Source organism: Culex quinquefasciatus, chromosome 2 (genome assembly GCF_015732765.1).
Source record: "Culex quinquefasciatus strain JHB chromosome 2, VPISU_Cqui_1.0_pri_paternal, whole genome shotgun sequence".
NCBI classification, from domain to species: domain Eukaryota; kingdom Metazoa; phylum Arthropoda; class Insecta; order Diptera; family Culicidae; genus Culex; species Culex quinquefasciatus.
Window position 1 is genome coordinate 84,022,482 of NC_051862.1, and position 21,772 is coordinate 84,044,253.

The window sequence follows — 21,772 nt, forward strand, 5'->3', positions numbered from 1 at the left end:
TTTATTTTAAACGGAGTGGCGAAATTAACGAGAATCTCAATAGGAATATTTTGCTTTCGCAGTTGATGATGCAAAAAACAACAACGTGGATTCAAAAATCTCCCAAAATAACAGTTCTTTTAGTTTATCAAAACTCCTGAATCATTTCATAGCAAATTTGAATCAATTTTGATCAAAACGATGTTCTTATGCAATTTTTCCTTTGATTTTCACAAAACCTCGTGCTTTTGTTCTGCTGCAACAGCAATCAAGCGGCATAAACAGAAATATCCCGCGCTCACACACACAACCAATCAATTCAAGAAACGTCAAAGTGTACGGTGGCGACATCATTCTTGATCGTGTCTCGTTGCGGTACTATGGCATCCATGTTTTTTGCTTGTTTGAATTTGAATTGACCGTTTTCGTTGGCGATGGAATAGAAAAGAGTTTCACGTCTGTTTGTCTGTGCTTATAATGTGGCCCTCTTAAACCTTGCGGTTTCGTCAACGGATCCACAGGCGTGTATCGTTCTTTTTGCGACAAGACTCCGCCTCCCGGGTTTCCTAAGTGTGAAGGTATGGGCACGGGGAGAGGGCACCGAATACCTATATTTCAGGGGTGCCCAAAGTATGGCCCGCGGGCCAAACGTGGCCCGCGAGGTGATATTTTGTGGCCCGCGGACCCATTTTGAATGATCATGTACTTTTTCAAAATTATGGTTTATTTTAAGCTTTTATTAGCATATATCTTTTTTTATTTTTTGTTAATAAAAAAAACTTATGATTTATCAATATTTTGATCCTTACTTTAAGCATAAGCATAGGTGCCCACCCGCAGTTGCTACTCCGTTATTGACCAGGACCTCCAGAAGTTACATCCACGAGCCGTGGAAGATAAGTGGGAGCTATCTTTCCTCGCTTCGCAACTTCTCAAAGGCCCCTATCATGCTGATCAATACCGGCGCCGGCCACGACCAGTGGTAGGGTCACGGGGAAGTGGATGGGAATGTTAGTCCGATACTTGAGTGATAGAGACCGCCCAATCGACTGCTTCTCCGACAAAGTATCACATGAGTTTTGAGGGGTTAGTAGATGGGTATGAGGTCAGGATTCACGAGTGGCAGTGATGTGACCATGAGCATTTTGTTTATCGGTTGAAAATTTTAAATCTTAGGCAGCCGGCTGCGGAAAGATAGATAATTGATCATTTAAAAAGTTTTTTTTTTTATCGAACGCGTGCCAGCCGAGCAGTAGTGCTATGGGCTGGACTTATCAGTATATTTTTACAATTTAGATAACGCGAGCAAATTTCAAAAATAGTAAATAAATGACGCTTTACTCTTCATAAAATCGATCTATGCCAGTTGGAATAAATTTTTACGATCATTTACGATGAAAATTATCGCGAAAAGAACAGGACTGCGCGTCCTCTGAAGCACTGCACTTATGATGTCCAATAAGTTATAATAACCAATCACCCCAAGCACACAAACAGCGACATAAAAGAAATGAAAATGAGCATGCAAAAACAAGACAGCGCGTCCGCGTGGTCAGCGGACTAATGATGCCATTCAATATTTTGATCCTTACTTTAGGATACAAATAATTTGTTCAAAATATTTAATAATTAAAACAATTTCACACGTTTCAATGTGAGTGAAACTAGTAAATATCGTCAAAACTTTCATCAAACATTTTTAGAAATGTCAAAAAAACGTTCAAGTTTGACTTAGGTAGAATTCTGTAATAGTTGCAAAAATAAAAGTTTTCTTTATTAATTTGCAAGCCACCCTCAAACTTACATTGCACTTCCTTAGGGATTCGAACTCATTACAGTTAGATAACGAATCTGATTGACTATCAACTGATTCAGGCAGACAAAATTTGGAAATCGGAGGATCAAATTTGCAGCAAATATTTTACAAAGCTTTCGTCGATCAACCCACCCCTCCACCATTATTAAAAAATTGACTCGAAATAGGGGAAATTCTCGTATGTTTGGCAGGTTAAGCACTCGCTCCTAACTCCATCCAATTTGCTGATTTTCACTATTTAAACAACTAATTTTGCAAAACTTTTCATAGAAACTTGCATGCTCACTTCTTATTGAGCTATTTATCACTCAATTTCAGTTGAAAACGCTTTTAATTAGCTTTAATTGAATGTCAAAGTTCTGACCTGCCAACATTAGGGACCATCCATAAACCACGTGGACACTTTTGGGGGTACGGCGATTGTCCACGATCCATACAAAAAAATTTTTTTGTATGGACAATTGTCCACGAAGGGGGGGTGGGGGGTAACAGATTCCCAAAAAAAGTGTCCACGTGGTTTATGGATGGTCCCTTAGAGGCACGCTGGAATTACATGCTGTTCCCCTACCAGGAGCAAAAATATATTTAAAAAAAATAAATTTAATAGCATTCAGCTGAAATTTATCACATATGCATTCCTTTGCATTTAAAATCATTTGAGCATGTTTGGGTTTATTAAAAATAATTTGAATTTTAGTGAATTTTCGATGAAATAAATGAATGTTGTTTCGCTTTTAAAAAAAAAAAAAGATTGCAGGTTATCTATACGGAAGCTTAAAACATTTTCTAAAAGTTTTTTTTCATTGAAATGTTGAAATTCTGGATCTCAACGATTTTTCATTAGCCACACTTAACTTAAAGAAAAATTGTTTAACAAGTAATGTCACCACAATTTTCGAAATATAAAAACAAAACTTTATTATTTTTTTTTTTGAAAACCCAGGTACATTAAGCTAAGAACTTTTTTTTGAATACCAGAAACAACAATACCAATAGAAACTCGTTATTTTGTGGTTTCTATTATTTGGAAAAGACATTTTTTTTAATAACAGAAATGTCCAATCTTTTACATTAAAATAACGTTATTTATTTTTTTTAACAACTTTTTTTTTTGTAAATTTGGCCCGCAAGCTCATTTGAGCTTCAAATTTGGCCCGGCCTTCAAAAACTTTGAGCACCCCTGCTATATTTACACTTAGAAGACTGCCTCCGCGGAATTTTCGGCGAATTTTTTTTACAAGCGAAAAAAAAGTTGGAACGATGTTTTTGATCGCAAAAATTACAGATTTGATCAAATTAAGTTCTGCAAAGTTCTAGAATGATCTAGACATCCTAACAAATCACTGGAAAGAAGAATCATCTTGATTGGTTGAGTTAGGCCCGAGAACCAGCGAGTTGAAGTTACCGTTCCAACTTTTTTGGAGCCTTGGGCGTTGGAATGTTAAAAAAATAAGATTATCCTTACAATTAGAAAACTAAATCTTATCTTAGTGTGTTACAAGGATGCAGAGCTCATATTTGGGATTTGGGCTCAGTATGCCCACCGGAACAAACCCCTGAATGCCCGCCAAAATGTAATTTTGTTACACTCTAGTGGATATCCAGATTTTTAAGCGAAGATGGCGATCGAATTGTGAACGCCCGAAATGTCAAAATCACGCAGTGGCACCAACATTATGAAAACGTGTGCTATGGCATGACAGCCACATTTTTTTTTTTCTAATGTTGGTGCTACTGAACGATTTTGACATTTCGGACGTTCACAATTCGAACGCCATCTTCGCTTAAAAACCTGGATATTCCATCGTGATTCTCAAATTTATGAACACAATTCACTCAGAAAAAGAGATGTTATAATGAATATATTATGAATATATCCAGAAATTAAAAGTGAGAGTGTATGCGTGCAACATGGAGTTTAACTTTTCAAAGTGCCATGGTAATCTTCACGGCAACTTCACAGAAAGTTTAACGCCATGTTGCACACACTCTCACTTTTAATTTCTCGGTAATATTATTATCACTTCACTGGTTAATTATTTCTTTGGTTGCCAAAGTTTGGTTGAAGGTCTAAGGAAAATCCTCACAACATTTAGGAAGAATAAAATTATTTAATTGCTGGTGAAATTGAAAAGTTAGTTCAATGTTCCATTTTGTTGGATATCTTTAATTCAACAGTTTATTCGAAATTCACTCTTTTAAACGAATTTCATTGAGTTTGTAAGTGATATGTAAATCCATTTGATGTAACAGTTAACAGTTCCTGCTCTGTAAGGCTTCCAAATCACGCTCTATGGCTCCACAAAAATATCAGCATAAATCCTCCACTGCTCAATCGTCTCGATCTCCCCGAGGCCTCGTGCCCACTTCCGGTACAGATTGTGGAACAGCACCCCGTCGAACAGCGGATAACCCGGGTACTGGCACGTGTCCAAACCGACCGCTGTGAGCGCCTTCGTTGTGTACCGGCAGATGGTCGCGTAGAACAGAGCCACGCGGAACGCTCGCGGATCCAGCCTCTTGGGGTACCGAATGCGGAACATGTCATACGCTTGGAACGCGATCTGGTAGGCCACCTCGAGCAGCAGGTCCGCTTCGAAGAGATCGATGAGCTGAGCTTCGGCCAGCAGGTAGATCGCGGCAACCGTTGGCATCAACTTTGGTGGAATCGACGCGAGCTGGCGATGATCGAGCGAGTCGGAGATGATCCAGCTGTATAGCTGCAGTTTCGTGTCGGCAAGGTTGACGCGAGTGGCCGGATCTTCGGAGAACATTGCCTCCAGTGTGGGTGGCACAACATGCTGCGGGAAGGTTAACGGATGGATTTCCTCGGTGTAATCTGAGTCGTGTTTCTTGAACAGGAGGAACTCATGATCCGTGTGTTTGGGCTGACGGTGGTATCCGATTATGGCTGCTGCTCGCAGCAAGAGCCGGATCGAAAGGGTCAAATAGCTGGGCCCATCATGACGCAATTCAACGCGGCAGTCGATAATTTCAATCGGGAATCCAGTCCACATCTTATGGAAATCTTGTTCTTTGAACAAGTTCAGATCCAGACCGTCGGACAGGGAACCTTCCGTTCCGTAAAAGTCCAACCCTTTCTGGAAACGCTCTCTCAGGTCGCCTGCGTTGGCTGCCAGTCCGAAAATGTCCACTAGCACGTCGTCATGCGGTCGACGCACGAATTCTGCGACCGAACCAAGCTTCCCTTCTGGACTGTTCGAATGACCAGCCAAGAACGAAAAGGTTTCTTCGCTTCGAAGAAAAACATTGCCGCTAGCCAGAGTGCTAAGAATCGCCATCTGCTGGATGGTTTGCAGTCCCAAATGCTGACGCACCGCCGAACGGTCGAATTCCTCCGCGGTTAGCTTCTCGAAATCGATGCGCTTCGAGCACCAGAACCGCCACGATCCTTCAAAAATCATAAAATCCGAATTGTTGGAAATAATGGCCAACGCACCGACGGATTGCGCATAAGCGACCATCTCCTTCTTGCAGTCGCCCTCGGTCGGAACCCGGAACTGACCATACCGCTTTGCCAGCAGCTTCACCGGATAGTTGGTGTTGTCCGGAATATGCCCTTTGCATATTTTGTCAATTTCGGTTCCCTTGTCCACAAGGTCAACTATTTTTAACCAGTATTCGTGGTACTTTCTGTTGCTGTCCTTCGTAATCCTGTCGGCACGGCGGCTGGGCCCGGTACCGAAAAACACCAACTTTGCTCCCAGCTGCGTCAGTCGCTTCAGAAAGCGGTCCATAATCTGAAACGCCAACTCGTAGCGACCTCCGCACAGGGTTCCAGCCCAATCCCGTTGGTTCAAGGGTTCGAACAGCGAGCGGTAGTAGATTACGATCGTTGGCGTTCCGTCGTACTTCCTGCCACGAGAAATGTTCCATCTTGGTCCGCATTTCTTTCCAAACTATCTAAATGTTTTAAATTTACCTGATCTCCGCCCTCATGTTTATCGGAGTGCACCCGCCGGGAATGTCCGAGCGTGCTAGGGTGTACAGGCCTTGGATGCCCATTTTCTGGAGTTTTCCGAAAACTAAACCTTCCAACTTCAATTTCAAAACTCAACTGACAAAAGCTTTTCAAACCTCGCGCGTTTTTCCCGCCATGAAGCTTGCATGATCACGCGTGCACGTCTGTCGAGAAATAATCAGTTTACAAAATTCCCACACGTTGAACGAATTTACACGATTTAGACTTTAGCTCAGGTCCCTGCAATGGCGGCCATCTTTTTGTAACCAAAGCTTCTGACGCATACGGGAACATAAAGAAGACAACAACAAAAATACTTCTGTCAAATTGTATCAACAAACCAAACAGCGTGTATTGATCTACTTGGGAAAAATACAACATAACAAGAATTTTGCCTAATTTATGGGAGAATGCCGATCCCTGGGTCTCCTCGGAGCCAATCATCCGTCATCGAATCTGGATGGCCGCAAAAAAAAAAATCTGATTATCAACACCTTCCCAAGGAATTCGTTCCGGCAAACTTTCTGCACTCCATTGACTGCAACGTTGACTATCTCAAACACGGCCTTTCCGGTTCAAACAGTCGGGCCGGTCCAGATCGAGCAGGTTGAAGTTTAAAGTTATGGCTTCAAAAGAATTACGGTGTTCTCCTTTTTGAACAGATTCACCGCTATTTTCCGGCTCGTGATCTATACCACGACGGACATTCGGTGTTAGCCGCGACACACCATTCTATAACATTTGCTCTGCCACGATGCCACGCGAACTGGTTCTGCGCCGAGACCGTAATCTCTCCGATGCCACCGAAACTTCCCCCCGGAGTTATCCCCGAACCGCCCCCGTTCGATTAATTTCGCCGAGACTGTTCTGTCTGGCCGGATTCTGGTGCCCGTTGATGGTCAGGTCGGAATTGCAGAGGAAGCTCAGCCGCATCTCTGTCCGTCGGGTGGCCGGCGCTGGTCTCCCTGTTGCCACGTGAGTGGGACGCAGATCGCGTTCGAGACGTTTTTCCGGTGCGCAAACTTAATCAGCTCGTCCGACGAAACCGGCCGCTTGGTGGCCTTCGCGAAGCTGGTAAGCTTTTGCCTTGCCTGGAAGATGGACGTTGCCAGAATGTATTCGGCTTCCTTCAGTTGCTTCTGCAGCTGATTAATTTCCTCATCCTGATCTCAAAAAAAAAAAAAAAAAAATGGTTCAATCGCTTTGACGTTTCTTAATGTAAACAGTAGGCCGCCATCTACCACTACATCAGCAGCCGATTTCAGATAGGGGCTACTCACAAACACTTATGCATGGGCTAGTTTTCAGACAGGGGCTACTCACTAATACTAATGCAAGATTATGGTGATGGACGAGTAGAGTGTCCCTTTACTCTGACACCACCCCCTCGCTTTAGCTTGTCAGGTAACACGCTCTTTCAAATTACTCGTTACAAATTCGATTGCCTCAAACTTCGTAACGATCATCCATAAAAACTGAAGCATAAGTTATTTTCAAAATTACTGCCATTATGGAGAAAAATGTCTCAAGCCAATCCTTGATTTCTTAGCAGAGTGTGGACATTTTTCTCTGAATCGGCTATCGAGAAATTTAAAGTGCAACATGGAGTTAAACTTTCTGTCAAGCTGCTGTGAAGTTTTCCATGACAGCTGCGAAAATTACACTTTATATTACCGGCTCACATCTCTCTTTTTTATCGAGAAATTAAAAAGAGAGATGTGAGCCGGTAACTTGGAATGAAACTTTTGCAAGTGTCATGGAAAACTTCACAGTTACTTGACAGAAAGTTTAACTCCATGTTGCACTTTTAATTTCTCGATTTCTCGATACTTAAAAATATTGATATTGTCCGTTTCTTTCAAAGGTACACGCCGCGCGGTAATTCGATTATCTGCACTTTTGATGCAATATAAAACATACCTGGCAACAATGCCGGGCGATTCGAAGAAGAAGATCAACAAAAACAAAAGCGCATTATGGGATTTGACCTACACTCAAAGTAAAAAGTATCCTTTTTTCAAGTTCACCCGTCGCCACCCTTTAAAAGGGTATCGAAAATGTACACGCAGAAAAATGTTTTGTAGAATCAGCCTGTACGAGGTTTGATTCAACAAAATTTTTGTTGAATATAATCAACGCCGATTTTGCGTTGAAACAAACCTTGATTTTCTCAAGTCCACAAAAGTCTTTTGTTGTTTCGAAAAAGCTGCTTTGACGTTTAGCGTTGATTCAACAAAAATACTGATTTTCAAATCAACAAAACGTTTTGTTGATTCAAATATGCCTTATTTTTCTGCGTGTACTGAATTTGACATACCGTAAACTGGGGTGACTTTGATAGCCCGGGGTGACTTTGATAGGTTTTTTAAATGCCCGTCAAATAAGGCTTTCTAGTCAGAAATTTACCAACACATTCAAAGTATGTTTACATGACAGCTGGACGTTTGTTTGCATCAGGATACCTATCTCTTTCTAGCAAAAGTTTTTTGTCTGGCGACTTCTAGTTGGTTTTTTTGACTGACTGCCCGATATGTCAGCCAACATACTTCGCAGGGCTGTGACAGCTACAGCTCGATCATTGTTTGCATCAGGACACTGTGACGAGGAGTTCGTCATTTTTGAGTTAAATTATATTTTTTTCACTGGGCCTAGAAAGCCTTATTAATATCAAAACATTTTTGAGAATTTTGAGTATGTAAGCATTAAGGGATAGCTCATAGACTAATAATTAGTCTATGGATAGCTTCTTATCGAACATGTATGCAAAAATGTGACTGTTATATTGGATGTATCAAAATTAGTGGCCAAACCAAATTTCTATCAATGTCACCCCGGGCTATCAAAGTCACCCCAGTTTACGGTACCCTTTTGAAAGGGTGACGCCGGGTGAACTTTAAAAAAGGATCCTTTTTAGGATTGAAAGTACCCTTTTGAGGGTTGAGTGTAGGATTTGACAACACGCATTTGCCGAAAGTGCGGCGCGTCGTTTCGAGGCTGGTTTGCCGCGTGTCTTTCTCGGGAATACGCGCAATATCTTCTAGAAAACATATCACTGAGGAAAAAGAATGTAAGATTTTCATAAGTACACATCTGATGTGCTGCCTGACTTGAGTATCCACTAGCCTCGCTAGCCTCTCGCGATTTCCATAGACAATCTTATGACCGTCACTATAAATTCATATGGTTATAACTAAACTTTACTTATGTATTTGGTCCACTGTTGATAGACTATGGACTTCATAAGAAATTCTTATGGAATTCATCTGTAATTTGTCAATGGTTTTCGGATGCTAGTGTTAACTTTTTTGACATTTCAAGATGGCGAAAGGACGGATCTTGCAGACCGGTTCCGGCAACAACTACACAAAGCTGTTGTCGCCGCTACACTGAAAACCCAACCATGGTAGTTGCTACCATATTGCAGCATATTTAGCAAATGTTCTTAAAATTACCATGGTCGGGCTTTCAGTGTATGAGTTTCTGATCGGACGAATAAATTTTCTTGTTTACCGCGACCTCCAAGACTCAGGTAAGTTCTGTGGCGGGTGTTTCGTGGGTTTTGGTTCGAAGTTGAATATTTTATTTGGGTATTTTCAGGTAACAGAAGTAACAGAAGGATCCGGAGAATAGCATCGATGAGGACAGTTCCGTGCAGCGACTGGTCGAAGGTCGGAGAAAACATCTCCTCGAAGCAAAAAAGGAAATGAAGTTTTTGGTATAATACGATAGTTTAAAATATATACGTTTAAAATTGAAATTGATTTTTGTTTTCATTCAACAAAAAAAAAAGAAAAAATGGTTATGAAAAACGATGTTTGTTAATATCTGGAGTTTTTTTTTTTTTTTTGAAAAGGTCCAATAAACCAAATTTTCAGTTTTTGCTTTTTGAGTGTTTTTCAATGCCCCTGACTCAAGGCGGTTTTAAAAACACCCAAAAAGCAAAAACTGAAAATTTGGTTTATTGGACCTTTTCAAAAAAAAAAAACTCCAGATATGATCTCCATAAGCATTGCCATATATTCTGTACACAATTCCATCTATGAATGTCATAAGATAACTCAATGGAAATCTTAATTGACGGCTTTGTCAAATTTCCCCTCCCAGCTATCGAGAAATTAAAAGTGCAACATGGAGTTAAACTTTCTGTCAAGCTGCTGTGAAGGTTTCCATGAAAGCTGCGAAAGTTTAACTCCATGTTACCGGCTCACATCTCTCTTTTTAATTTCTCGATAAGAAAATCTTATGACATCCGAATAAAATCCTGATGTCGAAAGGTCATAAAACGTTCTAATGGATTTTGCCAGTAATTTTTTCTGAGTGTACGGCACGATACGAGAAATTAAAAAGAGAGATGTGAGCCGGTAACATGGAGTGAAATTTTCGCAGCTGTCATGGAAAACTTCACAGCAACTTGACAGAAAGTTTAACTCCATGTTGCGCTTTTAATTTCTCGATTGCGGTATTAGAATGTTCAAATTTGTCAAAAGACTCTAACTAACTTCCATATCTGGAGTTTTTTTTTAAAGGTCCAATAAACCAAATTTCCAGTTTTTGATTTTTGGGTGTTTTTGAAACCGCCTTGAGTCAAGGGTATTGAAAAACACCCAAAAAGCAAAAACTCAGAATTTGGTTTATTGGACCTTTTCAAAAAAAAAAACTCCAGATATTTAAAAAAAATCAACACATTTCAATTATGTCCATACAAGGATTATCTCAGGCTGCCGTTTGCCGGCAATACAGAGATGATGTTGCAATGTTTATATTTGCTACCAATTAAATCGTACAAGTTTTGTCACTGGAAAGTATTTTACTGCGGTATTGAGCTTTGTTTGTGTTGGTGTTGGTAAATAATATTAATCTCAGCAGTTTTCTATAGAATCTTTTTTCCAGAAGATTCAAATGTGCTAAATGAAAATAACCCGATGATGATCTCATGTTTTTTTTTTTAAACATTGGAACTACTCGCCATATTTATTACAATATGAAATATTATTCAACTGCTTAATCACTTACATCGAAATTCCTCCGGGAAGCTCACTTTCCTAAAACTACTCCACAATGGACTTTTTCACAATTTGAGATTCTTTCATTCACTAACACGAAACTACATTGACCGAGACATTGTATTATGTACAATTATGTGTATTTATTGAACCCACTATCAAAACTATCATCAAATTCCTTCCAGACACATCGCAAATACTGTGCGTTTGTTATTTTCACGACTGTCATCTGCCGCTATGCTCATCACTGTTGAATGAAGCTGATGACGTCCTTCTCACCATTCACACGAGACAACCTCACCATTCATTCATGTGCTCTGCTGCTCGCTACAGTGAGTCACGAAAGTGTTCATTCGCTTGTTCACCTTGTTGAAACTGGCTTCAACGGCCCCTTGGAGTTGACTCAACATCCGCCGTAGGTGCATGTCCTCGCCGTTGCCCCGCAGCCGTTCCGTTTCGGTCAGCTCCAGGCGAATCGTTGAGATGAGGGACTCTATGAATTCCGGCCGTTGATCTGCTAGTTTGTACATGAAGCGAAAGTAGTTGGAGGTGTTAATGCGGAGATGCTTCTTGGTGAAATTTGCGAGGGCGGTTTTGAGTTCCATCTTGATGAGGTTTGAGCCGTTTTGGGTGCTGGTGAGCATTAGGGAGGTGAGCTCGTTGGCCACGGGTTTGCTGAGGCTTTGGTCGTGGACGAGCAGAGCGTGTTCCAGGGTGGCGGGAGCGACAATGCCGATGAACATGGCGATCTTGCCGTTGTCCTGGGCGTTGTTGAGTGCTTCCAGGAGGAAGGTTAGCAATTTGAGTCCGATTTCGGCCTGTAGTTTTGGGGTGGCTCCGTTGAGTTCCACGTAATAAGCGAGATACTTGTTCAAGGCGAACTTGACGAACGCCTCGTTGCGGGATGTGAAGAACACTAGAAACGGTTTAACGGCGTCGGCGTTGGTTTTGAACTTGAGGAATTGCGGTGCCCACTTGGGCATCATCTTAGCCGCGTAATCCCCAATAACCGGATCTTCCAAATAGCTCATCTGCCCGAGAACGTCCATGATCCGGTGCCAAACCTTTCCCATCGCCAGCACCAAATCGTTCGGGACATTCCTGTTCGTCAACACGCTCGACGGCAGGAAAAATCTGCTAAAGGCCAAGTGGAGCAAACAAGCAGAATTGCCCCTCTTGTAAATGACCTGCCCACATTCCTTGATCGCCACCACCAGCATCGACATGATTCGAATCAGTAAACTCGTGGTCGGGCTCGGGAACCACGCGTCAAACTGATGAAACAAAGCGTTCACCTTCGAACTCATCTCCAGCTGACCCCGGCTATCCTTTTCGTTGTACTTGTCTCCCAAAGCCTTAAAGAACAATCCCATTAAATCGTCCTTCCCCTCGCACAAATCAACCTCCGCAATGCTGCAAATCTCCTGAAACACTCCCAACCCGCAAACCACCCTAGACAATTCCACTAACTGCTCCCCGCCATTCTGAATTGCCAACTTCAGCCAAATCCTCACAATGACACGCTCGTCAACCTCCTTCATCCGATCGCTCCCAACCAGCGCCTTGATGTACTGCAACCTCAGCTCCAACCCCGCCGTCGAATGTTCCGCAAAGAAGCTAACCAACTCCATCAACGCTACCGGATCGGGTGCGCACAGCGTGAACTGAACGGCCATCTCAGCCACGATCGGCATCGCTATGGTCGTGTCCTTGGCGAAGAACTCCTTTATTCGAGGCAGAACGAAGCTGTTTAGTGGTTCCACAAAGTCAGCGTGGAGTTCCGGGCGGAAGAGTGTTGTGCTGCGTCGACGGAGCAAGTTCAGGGTGCGGGAAAAGACTGGAATGAGAGAGACGACGATAAACCGAATAAGCATTGAGGTGAATGATTTTAATAAGCTAACTCACCCGTCATCACTCCCTCCATCTCTCCCTCGGGACAACTCTTCAGGTACCGCTCCAGCCAATCTCCGCCGGCCAAAAACTGCTCGTCCCCCTTCTCAAACTCCCCCCGGGCAAAAGCCCGCTCGTACACCGTTCCCATTGCTTCCGCCACGATCGGCGCCACCGTCTGCAGCCGGTCACCAAACTTCCGGTACGCTCGCCCCAGCCCTTCCAGCACCTGCCGAAGATGGCTCGTCTTGTCGAAGGCGCGCTCGGTGAACAGAATCGTGAGGGCCATGTTGGCTAGCACGAGCACGGTGATGCGCCGGATGGCGACTTCGACGTCCGAGTTCGGCGTCAGCTGGTCCAGGTTGAAGTGGAGCATTTGCTTGGAGAGTCGCGGGTAGTCGTCCTGGTAGGGAGTGGCTTGGACCATGGCCAGGGTCAGGAGGGTGTAGTTGTAGATGGCTTGCTCGGTGAGGGAGGTCAGTTTGGGCGGAGCGAACCGGAGGATCGTTCGGTTGAAGAGGATTTGGACTTTGGTTTTTTGGGAGGAGGTGGAGAGGTGGCGCAGCATGAAGGCCATGAGGGTGATGTAGGATTTGAAGCTTGAGGTGTGGGTTGAGAGGGAATCGAAGGCTTGTTGGGTTGAGTGTTGGGCGGCTTGGTCGATGATGCCCTTTGGGGAGCGGCTGACGCAGGCCAGGTTGATGGGCGGTTCCTGGGGTAGCTGGAAGGGTGAGTTGAGACGTTTGCTGAAGTATTCCCAGAGTGTGATTACGAGGTCGTACTTGATTGGCCACCATTTGGTGTATATTGGTTTGAGGAGAAGCAGGAACGTTCTTAGATTGTCTTCTGGGAGGGCACCTAAGGTGACTTCTTTGAGAGCTCGATCGAGGATCGTGTAATCCGGTGGGAGAGTTATTATCGGCGTCTCTTTGAAGGTAGTCTCATCCAGCAGTCGATACTGGTACAACGAAGCGATTCCATGCACGAGCCAAGCCTGGAACAGCAGCGAGTTCGCCTTGGTTCGTTTCCAGCTTTTTGCATGAATTTCATTTAGGATCTTTTCCAAAGCGTTCTGTAGATTCGCCCAAAAGTCGACTCCAGAACTCGTGGCCAGTACCAACATCCCAATCCATATGTTCTTCACGCACGGACAGTAAAACTGCATCTCTTCCGTCAACTCGTTCTGAACCGTTCGATCGTTAAATTTAATGGAAGCAAGTCCAACCAATCCTTCCAGCAAATCACGATAAGCGGCTTCAAAATCAACCTTCCCTGATATCCGCTTGTGCACCTCATACGTCAGCAACAGCGCGTACCAACGCCACTCCAGCGCCACGTGAAAGGACCCATAGCTGACCGAGTCAATCCTCTTCACAGAAATCCCACTAAAACCCTCCGCCAATTTGCCAATCGCCGGCAAGCTATTCGTCACCACCGAAATCACCTCCAGCAGCTCCTCCTCCTTGTACAGCGCATCCTCTCCGCAACTCCCAATCAAAACCCGCAAGAACCGACCCACTTGAACCCCCATCCACCAACCCTGCGTATTTCCCAGCTCCTGCCACACGTTGGAATTTCCCAGGTGGCACATCGTGGTGCGCGCCTCCAGTGCCAACCGCTGCAGCATTTTGTCGTCCAGATAGTAAAACTCCAGCCCGAACAGCACGGCCGGGCGGTCCTCGTCTTCCGGGCTGGCCGAAGATTCCGCGTAGATGGCCCGATATCGGTCCACATCGACCAGCTGGCGCACGTCCGGGCCCACGAAGCTGGACAGCTCCGCCGGGCGGTTATTGCAGTCAAACATTGTCTAAAGAGTCTAAAAATGTCGCAATTAGTAGAAGATTTTTAATTAATTTCAAAACATACCAGAACGAATTGGTTCTCCAAAATTTACGCGCGCAGATTCAAAATTCACGATTTGTTTTGATTGTGCTTCGTACACGAAAAAATAAAATTGGTCAGTTGAACCTATTTTTTTACTTGCGATGCGAACAAAAAATCTGCACGCCCATGGATTGCGAGCTGCCACTACTCGCCGCCAGAGGGACAGCTGAAAAGTCTTCAGCCGGGTGAAATATTTCACTACACTCTTCTTCGAAATGTCGAAAACTCTTCTTATTTTTCAGATATCTTTCACCCAACCTCCCCCAAACGTGCATTCCGTCAAACAACTGTCATCGAGCGACGACGACGACGACGGGCCATCTTCCATCAAAACACAGATTCTCACGGAAGGGAGAAATTTTCCATCAGCTGTACCTCGGAAAAGGAAGGAAAAAAGTCGTGAACCGAAAATGTCTCCAGCAAGCTGCGATTCGCGACAAATGCTTCGAGCATTCCACTAAATCGCCCGCGAGGTGGCGAACCCGTGTTTGTTATTGCGTGTGAAATACCTTCCTCCCCGTTCGCGGGTTAGTTGTTACGGAGAAATGGTGAGTGCAGAAAATATCTATCTTGTTTTGACGCCTCTTGGCTGAAATTTTCCTGCCTTGCTTGACACGGAGTGTAAATTATGCAAATTAAAATGACCTTTTCGCGGGTGACTCCGCTTTTTCCAGGGAGCCAACATTTCTCAGCTTGAGCGTGATATCGGTGCCGATCAGTTCCCTCCCAATGAGCACTACTTTGGATTAGTTAATGTGAGTTGGCTTAAGTTTTTCGGAACTGTTCAAGGTATTGATCGACTTCCCTTTCGCTTCCAGTTTGGTAACACCTGCTACAGCAACTCGGTCCTGCAGGCGTTGTACTTTTGCCGGCCGTTCCGAGAGAAGGTTCTCGAGTACAAGGCCAAGAACAAACGTACCAAGGAGACGCTGCTGTCCTGCCTGGCCGATCTATTCTACAGCATTGCGACGCAGAAGAAAAAGGTCGGTTCAATCGCGCCAAAGAAGTTTATCGCCCGGTTGCGGAAGGAGAAGGAGGAGTTCGACAATTACATGCAGCAGGATGCGCACGAGTTTCTCAACTTTCTCATCAACCACATCAACGAGATCATCCTGGCCGAGCGGAACCAGGCCAAGGGTGGCGCAGCCGCCGGCGGTACGACCACGAGCAAAAATGGCCACGCAGGTACAGCCACCCCGTCCCTGAACCACCTGCTGAACGGCTGCGGTACCGGAGAGAACGGCACCCAGCAACCCCAGGAACCGACCTGGGTGCACGAAATATTCCAGGGCATCCTGACGAGTGAAACGCGCTGCCTAAACTGCGAAACCGTCAGCAGCAAGGACGAAAACTTCTTCGACCTGCAGGTGGACGTCGATCAGAACACCAGCATAACGCACTGTCTGCGGTGCTTCAGCAACACCGAGACGCTGTGCAGTGATAACAAGTTCAAGTGCGACAACTGCTGCAGCTACCAGGAGGCGCAGAAGCGGATGCGCGTCAAAAAGCTACCGATGATCCTGGCGCTGCACCTGAAGCGGTTCAAGTACATGGAGCAGTACAACCGGCACATCAAGGTGTCCCACCGGGTCGTGTTTCCGCTCGAGCTGAGGTTGTTCAACACGGTGAGTAGCTGAACATTTTGCTTTTCAATTACGGACGTCGATATCAAGTACCTAAAGCAGCTTAGTTGACGTTTTGTCTCTCTGACTCATTTAATTCTGAATTCAGATGATTACATTTGTAAATTATCTCGGCTTCGGGGATTACAATAATTGCAGAAGTCAGTAACTCGGAAAAATAAAGAAAACAGTTGTTACGCGTCTCGAGGCTGTGCACGGAAAGAGATCGCAGCCTGACGCGCAAGATCTTTTATTGATCTTTCAGCGTACTTATATCACTTAAACTCTACAAGAGTTTCTACAATAAGGCAATACCTATCAATTTGTTATTTCACGAGTCCCCAAAGAAACACAATTTTGAACGACTCACCCTTCTGTCGTACTCGTCCATCACGTACTAACTCAATAAACTCAAATACTCGAATATCGACTGCACCATCATTGTCTAGCCTATGGCGCCATCTTCCCGAAACAAAAAAAAAACAAACATGACCATTGCCAACGAGGACACTGATTTAGTGTGTTCTCGTTCTGCTACTCCATAGAATCAAAAAATCTCATCGATTTATCCATTGCATCCGCGAGACAACCATATAAAAAAAAGCTAGCGTGTAGCCGTTGAGAACAATCGCATTGGCTGCTTTCCCATCGATAAGGCTGTATATGTAGTTCACGTTGATTTTCAGCTGCACTGCTCCAAACCGTAGAATGATCGGGTTCTCGTTGATGTCGTGCACATCCTTAACGAACTGTTCGTAGATGTCATCTTCGTCAGCTAATCGTTTTCTTCTACCCAGCCCATTGATTTTGCATGGCAAAATACATCAGATTGAGGATTCGGGTTCACCCACAAATCCTCTCCATCGGCCACGAGTGTCTGGTTCATCGTGTGTTCGGTTAGCAGAGAATCGTCTTTGCCCAGCAAACCCTTCTGATCATAATGGGCAAATCCAGTAGCGGCCCGGCGTACCGTCATCGAGGGAATTCAGCTTCTCCCTCACCTCCGGGATTTCCGCCAATCTTGTGACATCGTTGCTGATCATTGCCCGTAATTCCACTTTCACCGAAACCCTTGTCCCAGTTAGGTGGCTCAATAACAAGCAGAATGTCTTTCCGCAGCTTCATTATCTCGGACCAGGGTACAAGCATTTTGAGACCAAAGAAACTTTTGGAATACTTATCCAAAGCTTGGTACTTGCTGAGCTTTACGTGAGTTTTCAAGAAACTTTAAAGCCCAAGCCTTTAGCCGGACCTTTGGTTCGAAGAAACTCTAAGATCTTAGCTGTAGCTCAGAACCAAATTCTGAGTAAATGTCTGGGTGTGTGGTGGGATGTTGATCAAAATTTGCACTAGATTATCTCTGTTTTGGTCTCATTCGATCCGTCTTGGGGTCCTATAAGTCGCTATTGAAAATCATAAAGTTTAGTTAAGAGGCAGTATTTGTAAATTCTGCTCGGTTTGTTCTAGAGGTCGTATCGAGGTGCTCCGATTTGGATGAAACTTTCAGCGTTTGTTTGTCTATACATGAGATGAACTCATGCCAAATATGAGCCCTCTACGACAAAGGGAAATGGGGTAAAACGGGCTTCGAAGTTTGAGGTCCAAAAAACCTAAAAAATCTTAAAATTGCTCGCATTTCCGTAAAACTTTATCAATTCCAACTCTCGTAGATGCATTTGAAAGGTTTTTTGAAGCACTTCAAAATGGGCCATAGACATCCAGGATCGGCTTGACTTTTTCTCATAGCTTTTGCAAATTACTGTTAAAAATTGTTTTTTTTTAAACCTTAATATCTTTTTGCAACAGCCTCCAACACCCATACTTCCTTAGGTCAAAAGATAGGTAATTATATGGACTGTAAGCCTACGGTTTTAACATTTTGGCCAATCGCAGTTTTTCTCATAGTTTTTCGATTTTTCTACAACCAACATTTTACAACGTTAGTTTTTGCCCTGTAGGCCTCCATAGCGGCACTTTTTGGTCTCAATTTTGTCATATTTGGAATCCTCGGAAAATTTCACGTTAGTTGGAAGCATTGGAGTGGTTAATTTGATTTAAAAAATAATTAAATAAAACATTTTTGTTAAAAGAAATAGATCTTTTTTACTCTGTGATCAATACGTCAAATGCTGTATCAAGTAGGCGAAAACCTGTTTCACCCCAAATCCAACAAATTGTTAAAAAATATTTTAATGCATTCTAAATGGAAATTTTTCCAATCAAATTTACCACTCCAATACTTCTAACTAACGTGAAATTTTCCGAGGATTCCGAACATGACAAAATTGAGACCAAAAAGTGCCGCTATGGAGACCTACAGGGCAAAAACTAGCGTTGTAAAATGTTTTTTGTAGAAAAATCGAAAAACTATGAGAAAAACTGCGATTGGCCAAAAAGTTAATACCGTAGGCTTATAGTCCATGAAACTACCTATCTTTTGACCTATAGGAGTATGGGTGTTGGAGGTTGTTGCAAAAAGATATTAAGGTTTTAAAAAAACCAATTTTTAACAGTAATTTGCAAAAGCTATGAGAAAAAGTCAAGCCGATCCTGGATGTCTATGGCCCATTTTGAAGTGCTTCAAAAAACCTTTCAAATGCATCTACGAGAGTTGGAATTGATGAAGTTTTACGGAAATGCGAGCAATTTTAAGATTTTTTAGGTTTTTTGGACCTCAAACTTCGAAGCCCGTTTTACCCCATTTCCCTTTGTCGTAGAGGGCTCATATTTGGCATGAGTTCATCTCATGTATAGACAAACAAACGCTGAAAGTTTCATCCAAATCGGAGCACCTCGATACGACCTGTTACACATTGGTGAAAAACTCGCTCTTAAGTACTGCAAAAGTTATGCTAAAAAAAACAATTTAAACTAAAGTCCGGAATATTGTAAAAAGGGTGTTTTCGTAAGAACACATTTATTTTATTTACTTCAAATTGTTTTACATTGCAATAAATAATCCATGTTTTGCATTGTTTATTGCTCAAATTTGTATCCGGGCAATGTGTTGCTGTAATTCCATGACAAATTGTACAAAGAAAAGATTTATTTTCGGTCGTATCGGGGTTTCCAACTTGGATTTTGGGGTAATTTCAAAGAAAGCTAAAAAACTGGTAAGTTTGGATCGATTTTTTTATTGGAGGTCAAATATGAGTTAAATATAGTTGGTTAGAATCCCCAAGGCATATTCATAGGAAATTTGAGTGATATCAACATGAATGCACCGATTTTCTGAGACCCCCCGATGAAATATTTCGGTATACCCCGCAAAATATCGGGAAAGAGCCCTTCTTCCACGGTGCCAAATATCAGACATACCGAATTTTTTATTATTAGTTTGTTCTAAAAAACACACCGTGCAGTGCGTGTTTGTCGGGAACCTGGGCGCTATAACCACGGCAAATAGTGTCCAGGGCATTTGTGGAAATACGATGTCCCATCCTCGAGGGTCCCGGAGCACCAAAACTTCTTAGCATGGCGGCTCCCAACGATAAATTGCCTAAACAAACAGGAACGTGAGCGGGGGATCCCCACGTTTCTTCCTCCCCTGTAGTTTCAGAAAGGGAATGTTGTTTGAACATTCGTGCTCAAACTCAATCCACTTCAACGAATCATCTTTGCGGTAAACTTAACGCAGTTGGCCTGGCCGTTTTAACGTTTGTGATGTTTCAAAGCAATTTATTGCATTGGGGCACTGCAATTGTTAATAATGACAAGAGGATGCTAGGCGTTAATCAACCCAAGGCATGCTTCATGTTGTAGTAAGCAGTAAGTAGCAAAGGGCGAAAAATAAAAAATATAACCCGAAAATTAGTACGAAATATACAACCGAAAAGAACACACTTGTTCAGTGCCCCTACACGTCGCTTTTTTTATTGGAAATAAAGTGTATTGGCCGCCGAAAGTATTGAAGCGTTTTTTCGGCTAGTCTGAAAGATCGATCACGTCCTACAAAAAACGGGACATAGCCGATCTCTATAGTTACGTTGTACATGGAACAGTACTGCCAGCAGATCTTTTTTGATTTAGACCATACCAATCTGATGAAAGCTGGTAAGAGCAGGGTTGCAGTAGCCAGCAACTGCAAGATCGCGGAAAAATGTCAGCGCCGTCATCTTTTGATTCCGCTACTGGATTTGCCCATAATGATCAGAAGGGTTTGCTGGGCAAAGCCGATTCTCTGCTAACCGAACACATGATGAGCCTGACACTCGTGGCCGATGGAGAGGATTTGTGGGTGAACCCGAATCCTCAATCTGATGTACTTTGTCTGTGATACCAGAGCTATAATGCAACTTGTCATCTTGTCGATCAAGCTCGGATTAAGGACGGAGGAATTAAAGAGAATTATGTTCTCTCGTCTTTTTTTAGTTTAAACCGTCGAACGATTCAGAAGAGTGTCCTGTCGGCTTGTTCCGCAAAGGATTTTTATAGGAAGATTTCAACATTTAACAGCATTGCTTGCCGGAAACATTCACCAACCCTTATAAAGGGAATAGAAGCCGTTTGAAATACTTATGTAAGTTTGCGATATTATGGGAAAGCTACGGAGGTATATGAAATTGAAGTCCGTGATTGAAATTGCAAATTTCTAGGGAAGAGATGCTATCTGACCTTGGGTCTTTCTGAATGCTTTCCTTTTTTTCAGTCGGACGACGCCGTCAACCCGGACCGCCTGTACGACCTGATGGCCGTGGTGATCCACTGCGGGTCCGGCCCGAACCGGGGCCACTACATTAGCATTGTGAAGAGTCACGGATTTTGGCTGTTGTTTGATGACGATATGGTTGATGTAAGCGACTTTTTTTACTTTCTCTGTATCAGCTTCAAATATTAATTGATCAACTATTTTTTTCAGAAAATCGAAGCATCCACTATCGAGGACTTTTACGGGCTCACGTCGGACATCCAGAAGTCGTCCGAAACGGGCTACATCCTCTTCTACCAGTCACGGGACGCGACCTGAAGCAGCAGCAAGTTTACGCCTGTTTTAATTTAGGAATCCCAAACCCTAAAAGTTGGTTACGATCGTTAAGTTAATTTATTTCCTAATCCAAATCCTAATATATATTTCGAGACTTGTTTCGAGTGTAGGGCTGTGCGCGCTGTTGAAGGTTGATCGACGTTGAATTCGAGCTGTTGTTGAGTAATTTAAGCATGTGAATTAAGCTCGACAGGACGGATTGAATAAAGAGGATTTTCAACTGCAAGCAATGCAACCAGTCTAGTGGCAGCGTAATCAAAATCTTTTCTCTTCTGAAATCAATATCAGTAGTGCTGGCACGGGACACTTTGGTAGATTCGCACTTGAGGAGTGACAAAATTGAAACAATAGCGGCGCACCACGAATCTGTCCAGCGGCCAACGGAGCCAACCAAATTCTGTAAAGTTTATGAAAAAAATCTAGCCTGTTTGTAAACAACAGCTACAAAACAACGGGAGTTGTGAAATAATAAATCTTAGGTAGCGGTCCGCCCTCAAGGTGGGAGAAAACACCCTCGCCGAAGGGGTGGACTGTGCACTGTTTAGAAGTGAGAAGAGCGGCTTTTACTTTGGGGAAACGTATTCGAAAATTCCTTCCCAGAATTATTGGACT

General features: G+C 43.3%; 4 protein-coding genes and 1 long non-coding RNA gene across 5 annotated transcripts in view; 2 read left to right on the forward strand and 3 right to left on the reverse strand.

Annotated features, from left to right (window-relative positions):
* The window catches only part of LOC6033401 (calumenin), a 30,440-nt gene extending 19,404 nt beyond the window's left edge, over positions 1–11,036 (reverse strand). Inside the window, exon 1 of the mRNA XM_038252263.1 lies at positions 10,791–11,036. The gene's annotated coding sequence lies outside the window, so the exon portion shown is untranslated. The remainder of the gene's footprint in view (positions 1–10,790) is intronic.
* Positions 4,041–5,812, reverse strand: LOC6033400. The gene is made up of 2 exons (XM_001843803.2): positions 5,739–5,812; positions 4,041–5,671 (listed from the first exon to the last, which is right to left on the reverse strand). The coding sequence occupies exons 1-2, from the start codon at positions 5,753–5,755 to the stop codon at positions 4,087–4,089; spliced, it is 1,602 nt and encodes a 533-aa protein (XP_001843855.2). The 5' UTR covers positions 5,756–5,812; the 3' UTR covers positions 4,041–4,086.
* LOC119766735 lies at positions 9,168–9,476 on the forward strand. Its single transcript, XR_005277086.1, has 2 exons — positions 9,168–9,306; positions 9,375–9,476. It is a non-coding gene; the product is annotated as an uncharacterized LOC119766735 (long non-coding RNA).
* On the reverse strand, positions 10,904–14,615 carry LOC6033399 (protein MMS22-like). Its single transcript, XM_001843802.2, has 3 exons — positions 14,537–14,615; positions 12,686–14,486; positions 10,904–12,617 (listed from the first exon to the last, which is right to left on the reverse strand). Exons 2-3 carry the CDS (start codon positions 14,472–14,474, stop codon positions 11,089–11,091), a joined length of 3,318 nt encoding a protein of 1,105 aa, XP_001843854.2. The 5' UTR covers positions 14,475–14,486; positions 14,537–14,615; the 3' UTR covers positions 10,904–11,088.
* A 215-nt stretch (positions 14,616–14,830) lies between these two features.
* Positions 14,831–21,714, forward strand: LOC6033398 (ubiquitin carboxyl-terminal hydrolase 46). Its single transcript, XM_001843801.2, has 5 exons — positions 14,831–15,102; positions 15,229–15,309; positions 15,373–16,179; positions 20,825–20,968; positions 21,035–21,714. The coding sequence occupies exons 1-5, from the start codon at positions 15,100–15,102 to the stop codon at positions 21,140–21,142; spliced, it is 1,143 nt and encodes a 380-aa protein (XP_001843853.2). The 5' UTR covers positions 14,831–15,099; the 3' UTR covers positions 21,143–21,714.
* Positions 21,715–21,772: the final 58 nt, after the last annotated feature.